The 11,143-nt window shown below is 53.1% G+C and overlaps 1 protein-coding gene across 4 annotated transcripts in view; it reads right to left on the bottom strand.

Moving 5' to 3' along the window:
* The window catches only part of VAV1 (vav guanine nucleotide exchange factor 1), a 62,479-nt gene that overhangs the window by 45,756 nt on the left and 5,580 nt on the right, over positions 1-11,143 (bottom strand). Inside the window, exons 1-4 of one of the 4 annotated variants that reach the window (XM_034792825.1) lie at positions 11,001-11,134; positions 9,418-10,886; positions 7,827-7,943; positions 4,853-5,365 (exon numbers count right to left, since the gene is read on the bottom strand). In XM_034792825.1, the coding sequence (XP_034648716.1) occupies positions 4,853-5,296 (444 nt within the window). In that variant the 5' untranslated portion in view covers positions 5,297-5,365; positions 7,827-7,943; positions 9,418-10,886; positions 11,001-11,134. Of the gene's footprint in view, positions 1-4,852; positions 5,366-7,826; positions 7,944-9,417; positions 11,135-11,143 lie in introns of those variants that run through there. The other 3 variants (XM_034792823.1, XM_034792824.1, XM_034792826.1) reach the window with 3 other exon arrangements.

Below are 11,143 nucleotides of genomic sequence, written 5' to 3'. Positions count from 1 at the left end.
GTGACCAAAATCCCCCAGTGACAGGCGCCTCCGAAATATAGAAGGGGTGAGAGCCTCAGAACAGGCGGGAGCACACACCAGAGCCAGCCGGGTGTTCCATGGCTGCGAGTCCAGGATGGGGCCAAGAAAGAACCACAGGGTTGGGCTGTGTCCAGCAGCCTCCATAGAGATCCTCTTTATAGTCATCACAACTGAGTCCTCGGTTGTTCCGACCACCTCTGGATGGTCTCCAAAAGGGAAGCACCCCGGTGACGGTGCATTGGGGTCCGTCCTGAAGTCAGGTGGCAACCTGCCAGCAACAGCACTCGGGGGTTCACCATCCAAGGACCCACAAGGCCTGGCCATGCTTAGCTTACAGAAATCACAGCATCACTGATGTCCCTGCAGCCCTTATCCACAGAGAACAGGAGCTTGTTACAGTCCCAGACCGCAGGGCTCACCCACCCACCACTGAAATGCAGCCGCCTCTGGAGTGGGATGCAGCAGCTGCTTAACAGTGCACAACAGTCAAGGACGGGAAGTGAGGGAGCAGTAAAACCGCAGGGGGAGGGGGATTTTGAGAGGCAGCTAGGGAAGCCTGGCTCTTCCGTTCAAGCCGCTGTCACATGGAGATCTGGGGTGTCCAATTCAATGACCTGTGTGTCAACCAAAATAATTCACTTACCCGCTTCCTTAAAGCGCCCCTCCTTGGGAGAGCCTGGGACATCCTGGCTCCATAGTTCAGTCTGTGGTCACCCTAGGAACAGTCCCGTAACATGGCAACCTCACCCGGGATTTGACTATCTAAACGCCGCAGGAGCTGTTTATAGCACGTTCCCCAATCAATGGGGATGTTGTTTTTAGACACTGGGCCAAGTTTACATCTTGTCAGGGCCAGTTCCTAGGGGCCTACTCTACTGGGCGGAGCACTAGACTGGGACTCAACAGACCTGCGTTCTAGTCTCAGATCTGCGGCTGGGTGACCTCGGGCAGCTCTGTGCCTCAGTTTCCCCACCTGTAAAATAGGGATACTGGTGCTAACCCCCCTTTGAGATCTACCGATGAAAAGGGAGAGCTAGGGATGATTATTATTCAGGACCCAAGTCCTGTTGGGCGACAGGCAGGGAATATATGGACGGCCAAACTCCTGTCGACCAGCACTCCCTTGAACCCAGTCTCACAGAGTTTAAGGCTAGATGGGATCATTAGATCACCTCGTCTGCTCTCCTGTGGAATACAAGCCTCTATATCCCACCCATATACTGAGCCCAGTGACTCTAGTTAGACCAAAGCGTTTCAGCCCTCAAGAGACTAAATTGTTTTGTACCACACGGAGAGACCAGGAGAAACTGAGGCCCCTGTGATGGCAGAGCAGGTGAGACATGCCCAGGTGATCCACCAGAAAGGCATAAAACCGCCAACGTCCCTGCCAATTTGACCCAGGGGAAAATTCCTGCTCCGATATTCTTCAGAGGCAAGGGAAGCCCACAGGCTGCATCTAATGATGTGACCGCACGGCACTCCCTATCCGCAAATCTCAAAGAGTTTTATCCTCATCCCCAGAGGGAGGAAACCGAGGCACGGAGCGAGAACGGTCACCCGAGCGTGTCGGTGGAACCCAGGCGTCCTGACTCCCAATCTGGTATCCTGTCCACTAGAACCAGGGAACAGGTGGTTTTTGCTGACCCCGGTCGGTAGTCAGCCCTGAAACCTGGGGATGGCACCTCCACATAGCACCTTTCCAAAGCAGTTCCACATCGCCATCTGCGCAAATGGGGAAATGGAGGGCCAGGAGGGGAAGCAGCTTCACAGACGGGAAGCAGTGGCAGAGTCCGAAATGGAACATAGACGTCCCAGCCACCCCACCCCTCGCGCCACTCACCCGCACTTCCCTCCCCGACTGGGAATGGAGAGAACGCAGGAGAACGCCCAGCCAGCCTGCTCCAACCCCTAGACCCTGCTTCCCTCCCAGAACCCAGGAGTCCTGATTCCCAGTCCCGCGTGCCTGATCACTTCACCCAGACTTCCTCCCAGAGCTGGGGATAGAACCCAGGAGTCCCGAGTCCCAGCGCCATGTAGAACCCAGTTAGTAAACACTGCGATTGGCACTCAGCAACACACAGTCAGGCCAGGGTTGGCCACGCACACGTTCCTGCTCTGACTGGTTTCTGGCAGCGTCTCGCGCACAGAATAGTGAGCGCCACTCGAGGACTCAGAGACCATTTAAAGGGAGACTCCCCTATACCCACGCACGACACAGGGCCTTTCTCGCCAAGCAGGATTCCAAGATAATTGTCACCCTAGATATGGCGCCCACAGGAAGAACTCAGTTATCATAGACAAGGGCTCATCTAACACAACCCCTCCCCCCACCACCACCACCCTGTTTCCTTTTGATCTGGTGTAAAACTGGAGTAAATGCCTTGACATGCTGGATTTACACCGGGGTAAGTCAGAGCCTGCCCTAGCCTCCCTGTTTCCTCGAGTCTCCGAGGAGAAAGAGACTGAGAGCGATTTGCTGCTTTTGTCTCCCCGCGCAATCACATGGGAATGACTGAGACACCCGAGGACTCATTTCCAGAGACAGTCACTGTCTTACCAGTGAGAGAAACGCTGGCCCATTCTGCCCTGCCATCCTCAACCCAGGCCACCGCCAGCACCGATCAGTGCCCTCCCCCACCCCCAGCCCCAGAGCATGTGTCAGGGGTGGAAACCAAGCCCGACTTTTGCCTCATCTCAATACACCCGATTCAGGCTTTTCCATCCCTTCTGACCCTCCCTTGAGCCTAGATCAGATTTCATGGAGGCTTAATTCACCTCTTAATTCACCAGGAGAAGAGGGCCGGAGAACCAACATCAGCTAGACCAGCAAACGCTCTCCTAGGAGAGGTCTACGTTAAAAATGTTGCCAGTATAATAAAGTTGCTTAGGGATGTGACATCCCCATACCAGCAAAAGCCCTGTTATAACTGTGCCGATATCGCTTCTTTTGTTGTACGATATAAGCGATCCTGATGGAAGCACGCTTTGCCTTAAGCTGTGTCTATACTAGGAGGGTTTGCTGGTGCAGCTATAAACCAGGTCTTAGAGTCCACACTAGGAGGGCATGGCTGGGATAGGTGTGCCGGGAAGACTTAAGTTTAGACGTAGCTTGAAGGTCCATTCGCACCGGCATCTTTCGGAGCAGGGCAATTGTTGTATGTGGGGTTGTGGTCAAAGTTGGTCCAATCTGACCGCACCCACTTTGTCTCTCTAATAGCAGGACCATGAGAGAGCTGGGAAAGGAACCCAGGAATCTTGACTTCCAGCTTCCCCTGATCTAACTACTAGACCCCACTCCCTTCCCAGAGCCATGGATGGAACCCAGGAGTCCTGACTCTCATTCTCCCCTGCTCTAACCCACTTGACCCCACGCCCCTCCCAGAGCTGGGAAGAGGATCCAGGAGTCGGGGCTCCCCAGGCCTGTCGTAAATTCCCCTCCCCCAAATGCACGCTGCACACACTCACCCAGCCGGTGGTTAATGCAGCTCTAAAACTCAAATTTACTTTGAGAAATGGTCTTATTAAAGCACCAGTCTGAGCGTCAGGACTCCTGGGTCCTGTCTCCAGCTCTAGGAGGGGAGCAGGGTCTAGGGGTTAGAATGGGGGGAGGGAGGGCTGGGAGTCAGGACTCCTGGGTCCTATTCCCAGCGCTGGGAAAGTAGTGAGGTCTAGTGGACTGGACCAGGAAGTCTGGGCGTCCGGACTCCTGGGTTCTTTTCCTTGCTGCCATTGGCGTGTTATGAAAAGCTCCGATTCTGCCCACTTTGAGTCTCACACCAAGCCCCAAAACTAAGGGCCTACCCACTGCCCCAGCTCAGGGCCCACCGAGCCTGGCACCCCCCAATTCCAGGCACAGCTCCACGGCTTAGTATCCCTCTCTCTGTCCCCTCCTGTGACTGTCGGTCCTCTACAGAGCTGGGGCCTGCTCGGGTCTCCCCACCAGGGGCTTTGCGGCTGGAACTCGGAGTCTCCACCCTCCTGCTCAACAGGCCTCGTCAGCCCCCACCCCAGCATCGTTCACCCTCCTGCCTGCACCCCAACCCCAGGGGAGCTGCCCCAGTGCCCTGGCCCTGCTCCAGGGGCTGCACTCCCGTATGCCAGGGCATCAGGGCCTGGTTCACCCCAGGGCCCTCTCAGCCCCGCCCGAGCCATCCCCGCTGTTAACCCCTTAGCTGCTGAAGGGTTCATTGCTAGTGCCTGCTTCCCCCCCTCACTGAATCCCATTTCCTCCCCACCCCCAAAGACAGAAATGCCTGCAAGCACCCTCCTCCCCCACCACCCACCTTCCTGTTAACCCCTTAGCTGCCAGGTGCGGACGCACGTAAGACTCCCCAGTTCCGTGTTCACCTCTTCGCTGTCAACTGGGGCCCATAACCACCCACCACCCTGCTGTTAACCATTTGGCTGCCGGCTGTCCTAGCAACTCCCCACCCCCAGACACACACACTACTGTTAATCCCTTGCTTGACAACTGGGTCCCATAACCCCCGCCCCCTCCATCTCTCTCAAACACACACACGGAGTTAACCCCTTAGCTATCCGCTGGACTCCAGGTTAACCCTTTCATTGCCAACTGGGTCTCAATCCCTCCCCCCCTTTTTTTTGGTGGATATTAACCCCTTAGCTGCCAGTGACCCCCCCTAAGCCTTCCCTCCCCCTTTGCTGTTTACCCCTTAGTTACCAGCTTGTTGCCATAAACTCCCCCTCCCCGTGGACATTAACCACTTCACTGCCAGCCGGATCCCATAGGTCTCCAGCTCAGCTCCCAGATGAACACCTTCGCTGCTGGCAGGCTGGCCCCATGCCTCCCCCCGTTCTCCCGCTCACCCACCTGGGACATCTGGGGCCGCAAGTTGATCTCCCGCAGGTTGACGGCATGGGGCATTAGGTTGTTGAGCAGCTGGCAGAGCAGGACGCCGTCGCGCAGGGCCTGAGCCAGTTCGCACACCTGGGCGCTGGGCCAGGTCACCCGGTGGTTGGGGGGCAGCACCCGGCACTGAATCAGCCAGTTGGCGCATTGCTTCCACAGCTCCATCTCCCCAACTGGGCGTCCTCGCTGGCCGGCTGCTGACTGCTTCTGCTGCCTCCGCCTCCTCCTCGTGTCTGGGAAACCGATGCCTGAGAGCGACAGCTTCCTCTTTTGCAACTGACAACACCAAACCACAGAGCAAGGGAGCCCATGTGGGGGCTGGGGTGGAGCAGGCCTGGGAGCTTCCCCCTCCCGCACGCCAGGGAGGAGCTGCAAGGGCAGGGTGCCCCTTCCCTCCAGGGGCATCGGAGAGAGCTGCTGTGGTGAGCAGGAGAAGTGCTGGCAGAGGAGACCGGCCCCTTTTAAAAGCACCTACTGGGAAAAAAAACACACAGTTAGTTCCTGTGCGCACATAGCTTGGGGAGCTGGGGCTAGACCCCTGGTCGCTCTGCTCTGCTCCCAAAGACTTTGGTCCCCTGAGCTAAAGGAAAACCTCCTCTGCTTGGGGCAGTAGTAGACACCTTATCTTCTCTATAGGACTGGGCAGTATGCTCTTGCTGTCTCTTTCACACACGTGCACCATGTGGCAGGCAGGTCAGTAGGATACCTGTTTCACAGGTGGGGAAACCGAGGCACGGAGCAAGGGAGTGATATGCCAAAGATCAGCTAGGAAGTCACCACCAGACTTAAGAGAAGTGACTCCCTGTTTCTGTCATAAGAAGGGTGGGTGGCCATTCTCTGCGGCGTGTTTCCCCCTCGTAAGGCAAATCAGTTCCCATCGAGCACAGCTGAGGGGGTGACAAGCAGCGGACACACAGCCAGTGATCTGAGCAGTAGAAGCAACAGGTGGGTTTGCTTTTTCAGGGAGATCATGGAAGGGGGCAGGCTGGGAAGCTGGTATCTACAGTGAGATGCCCTGGGTGGGTTAGCTTCTGTACTGAACCTAGAGCAGTCTCCATCCACTAACCCCCGCCCCCCCTTCTGCAAATTCCTAGCAGCGCTTCCAACCCTATCTCCTCCTCCCACCTTCTCCAGTTAAATCCCTGTGCTGCCACCTGTTTGCCCGAAGTGTCCACTAGGGGTCACTCTTCTCCACATTTTGCAGCGGAAGAGGCAGCGCTTGCAGACAGATTTGTGAGTGGACCGTGGGCTCAAACCTGATATCTGAGCTCTGGGTTTACATCTCAGTGTAGACATAACCCTAGGGGCGCCTGGCCCTTCACACCCACACAGCTGGGATCTAACCCTTTACCTGGGCTAAATGGTTGTATCCAGATTGTATCCTCAAGGTGGGGGGGGGGGGTGGAGTATGGAGACAGAACAGGAGTACTTGTAGAGACTAACAAATTTATTAGAGCATAAGCTTTTGTGGGCTACAGCCCACTTCTTCGGATGCATACAGAGTGGAATAAATATTGAGGAGATATATATACACACATACAGAGAGCATGAACAGGTGGGAGTTGTCTTACCAACTCTGAGAGGCCAATTAAGTAAGTGAAAAAAAACTTTTGAAGTGATAATCAAGCTAGCCCAGCACAGACAGTTTGATAAGAAGTGTGAGAATACTGACAAGGGGAGATAGAGTCAATGTTTGTAATGGCTCAGCCATTCCCAGTCCTTATTCAATCCTTTGTTGATTGTATCTAGTTTGCATATCAATTCCAGCTCCGCGGTCTCTAAGGTGCCACAAGTACTCCTGTTCTTTTTGCGGATACAGACTAACACGGCTGCTACTCTGAAACCTGTCATTATGGAGACAGAGACACAGTATCTATCTATCCCCGTATTCATCTATTCCCATTAACAACCCAGACTCTGTTTGTCTATAGCAGTGGTTCTCAACCAGAGGCACACGTACCCCTGGGGGTACACAGGGATCTTCCAAGGGGTACATCAACTCATCTAGATATTTGCCTAGTTTTACAACAGGCGACATAAAAGCATAACGAAGTCAGGACAAACTACAATTTCATAAAATGAGTCGTTTAAACTGCTCTATGTACTACCCACTGAAATGTAAGTACAATATTTATATTCCAATTGATTTACTTTATAATTGTATGGTTAAAAATGAGAAAGTCAGCAATTTGTCAGTATTCTAATACTGTGCTGGGACACTTGTATTTTTCTGTCTGATTTTGTAAGCAAGTGGTTTTTAAGTGAGGTGTAACTTGGGGGTACACAAGGCAAATCAGACTCCTGGAAGGGGTACAGTCACCTGGAAAGGTTGAGAGCCACTGATCTATAGCTGTGGTTTTCAACCTGTGGTCCTCGGACCCCTGCAGCTCCACAGACTATGTGTAAGATTTCAAAAGGGGTCCAGACCTCCTTTTGAAAATTTTATGGGTCCACAAATTTAAAAAGGTTGAAAGACGCTGATCTATAGCCACGCGAACTGTTTGGAAACTGATGTTGTGTTTCACAATTTTTTTTAAAGCTCATTTTCTCAAAAATTTTCAAAAACCCACAGAAAAATGCTTTAGTTTTTTAGTTGTGAGGGCAGGAATTGTCTCTCATTGTGCGTCTGTGCAGCACCTGGCACAATGGGGGCCCTGATCTCGGTCGGGGTCTGTGCAGCACCTGGCACAACAGGGGCCCCGATCTCTGTCGGGGTGGGTGCGGTATCTGGGTTTGGCTAAAGCATGTTTTCTAGAAAGGCATCCAGTCTGGATCCGAAGACGTCAGAGATGGAGAAGCCACCCCTTCCCTCGGTAATCTGTTCCAATGGGTATTCCCCCTCACTGTTAAAAATACGTGCCCTATTTTCTAATTGGAATGTATCCAGACTTCTCGTCCAGCCATCAGCTTCTGTGCTCCCTGTGAGGGTACTTACCCAGCGTGAGCAAGTCACCACATTTGTGGTCGTGGGTTTGGAGCTGATGTTAATCCAATCTCAATGCCAGGTCATTTCCTGCCCAGTCACCCAGCTCAGAGTTCCCCAGCAAAGCACCTGCAAGGTAGGTAGGTTTATGAGTCACCACTTGAGAATGTCCCAGCCTGACGGGTCAACTTCTCAATCAGCGACTCCAGAGGCTGGAGAAAACAAGAGGGAAAATAAATGTTTAATACTGGATTAATCGGCAAATGAACTGTCCCACAGGGCAGTTATTTCTCTCTGCTTCTCCGACAAGTACATCCCTGCTTCTTTCTCCTATCCCTTAGGAGTGGGAAAAGCAATCTTGCAAGCTTAGGGGTCTATCCTGCCCTCCATCACCATAGTGCGTGCGCACTTCCCACATAAAATCAATAGCCATAGTGGAGACCCCCAGGGATAGCTCAGTGGTTTGAGCATTGGCCTGCTAAAGCCAGAGTTGTGAGTTCAATCCCTGAGGGGGCCATTTAGGGATCTGGGGCAAAAATCTGTCTGGGGATTGGTCCTGCTTTGAGCAGGGGGTTGGACTAGATGACCTCCTGAGGTCCCTTCCAACCCTGATTTATGGTTCTATGATTCCTAAGCTCCATCTCAAAACCCATGAAACTCCTCATAGCTCAAGTCTGCCATGCTGAACCACGCTGCAACCACTGCTCCTGATCGGTCAAGGATCCACTTACCCCTGTAAAACCAACTTCCCTCCCCCCACCCATCTCATTTGTCTCACCCACCCTGTTACCATATACCTCACCAGGCAGGAAAGGGCTTTTGTGTCAGTTTCACAGTTGGGGAAACTGAGGTACAGTTGCACATACACACTCATGATAGAAAAAGGGGTGGGCGAAGCAACGCTTGACGAAGCCTGTGACAGAGCAAGGAATTGAAGCCAGTCTGCCTTAAGCCCCAAGTTAGTGCTCTAACCACTGGACCACGCTTCCCCTTTCTTTTCTGTTTTGTCTACTTGAATCAGAAGCCCTTCGGAGTGGACCTGACATTTTCTGTGTTTATACAGCATCTAGCATAACTGGGGCCGGGCCTGGCTGGGCTCTATGTGCTACTGTTTAGAGATTTAATAAATAACATTATCTGGCATGTGAGAGGCAGTGGGGTCTAGTGGCTAGGGCATGGTCTAGGGACTGAGAACCCCTGGGTTCTAATCCTGCCTCTCCCGCTGCCCTGCTAGGCGGCCTTGAGCAAGTCACGGCCCTCTCTGTGCCTCAGTTTCCCCTCCCTTTGTCTGTTTGGAAGGGGAGTCCTTTGGGGTGGGGACTGGGTGTATGTGCAGCATTTAACTGGAGTTCAACAGATTTATACCAGCTAGGGAGTTGGTCCCCAGGTCAAGGCTGGCAATTGCAGCCCCCGGGTGATCTAACAGTGACAGCATCATCCTTCCTGACGCAGAGATTACTCATGGCCCCGAACAAGGAGCCAGGCAGGGTGCTGCTGAGATGAGATTCAGCCTGATTCAGCCAGCTTCTCTCCGCCTCAACTTTGTTCCAGGCTGACACAGTCATGGTAACAGCAGGGAAATCTGTCAGCAAGCACCCCCCACCTGTCCAAGAAACTCGCTGGAAAAGTCAACTCACTCCTTCCATCCCCAGCTGCCACCAGCCATCTGGCGCGTACCGTTGTTCCTGCTTCAATCCTTGCTCGGCTCCTACTTCCAGAGTCTTTTATAAAGGAAAAAACCCCTTATAAGGCCGTGATCTGCTCCCCCAAGCAAGGTCGGGCTGGGTCAGACCTTGGACAGGGAACCTTGCACTAAAGAGAGCGGTGAGGGGGGTTCAGTAGGGGGCGCTCTCCCTTCTGAATCAGTGCTGAGCCTGCTACCCCAGGGTGGCACTAGGGGGCGCTGTGCTGAAGGGAGCAGGGTGACAGCTCAGTAGGGGGCGCTCTCAGCCTCCACGCGAACCCCAGTGCTGGTGACAGGGGGCGCCATTCTGCTTCACGCAATAGATGAGAGGGGTTGATACAAGGAACCCGTTGAACGAGAGGGTGGGAAGCAGTTCTGACTGACACACAGCAACAGGCGGGGTGGGATGGAGCCGAGGGGGGCTGTGCACAAGGCCCGGGTGACAGGAGGTGTTTCGTACACCAGCACTCACATTCACACTCAAGCCGACACCAGCCCACAGTCACGTTCACGCCAACAGTCCTAGAGGAGTGGTCACATCTGCGGCACAAACAGCAACCCTCGCCGCGGCTGTGCTTACAGCCTCACCCGCTCCCCATCACACCCACACCAGCTGCCCCTCCACAATCGGACTCACAATACCTCATAATCACACAGGCTTCCAAACACATTTCTCACACCTTGAAGGCTACACAAACACACTAGCACCCAGGCACACTCGAAACACAGACTCATAAAGACAACCCATCTGACACCCACAAGCCTACCCGAGGACACTAATGTGCCATTACACCACACCCAGAAATCAGACTCACAAACATACCAGCTCACACTCATACATTTCAAACTCACACCCAAAACACACAACCAGACTCACCATCTGTCACAGAGATACACTCAAATTCACACCCACTATCACACCCAAAGCACACAACCCAACTCACAATCACACAGATACATTCACACTCACTAACACACCCAGAATACACAACTCGACTCAGCAATGCACAAACTCAGTCATATACACTCCAACTCACACCCAAAAACACACAACAAGACTCACCTTCTCACAGTCACAGAGATGCATTCAAACTTACACCCACTATCACACCCAGAATACACAACTCGACTCACCAACTCAGGCACACAGATACATTCAAACTCACCCCCACTAACACAACCAAAATACACCAAACTCAGCAACATAAACTCACAGTGATACACTCAAACGCACAGTCACACAGATATATTCAAGCACACACCTACTGTCACTCCCAGAACACACAACCCAACTCACAGCCACACCGATACATTCAAACACACACCTACTGTCACTCCCAGAACACACACCCCAACTCACAGTCACACAGATACATTCAAACACACACCTACGGTCACTCCCAGAACACACAACCCAACTCACAGCCACAGGGATACACTCCGCCTCACACCCAGAACACACAATCCAACTCACAGTCACACAGATACATTCAAACACACACCTACTGTCACTCCCAGAACACACAACCCAACTCACAGTCACACAGATACATTCCAACACACACCTACGGTCACTCCCAGAACACACAACCCCACTCACAGCCACAGGGATACTCTCCGCCTCATACCCAGAACACACAACCCA

Source organism: Trachemys scripta, chromosome 16 (genome assembly GCF_013100865.1).
Source record: "Trachemys scripta elegans isolate TJP31775 chromosome 16, CAS_Tse_1.0, whole genome shotgun sequence".
Classification (NCBI taxonomy): domain Eukaryota; kingdom Metazoa; phylum Chordata; order Testudines; family Emydidae; genus Trachemys; species Trachemys scripta.
Note: the sequence above shows the minus strand (reverse complement) of the source record. Positions and strands in the feature narration are given on the sequence as shown.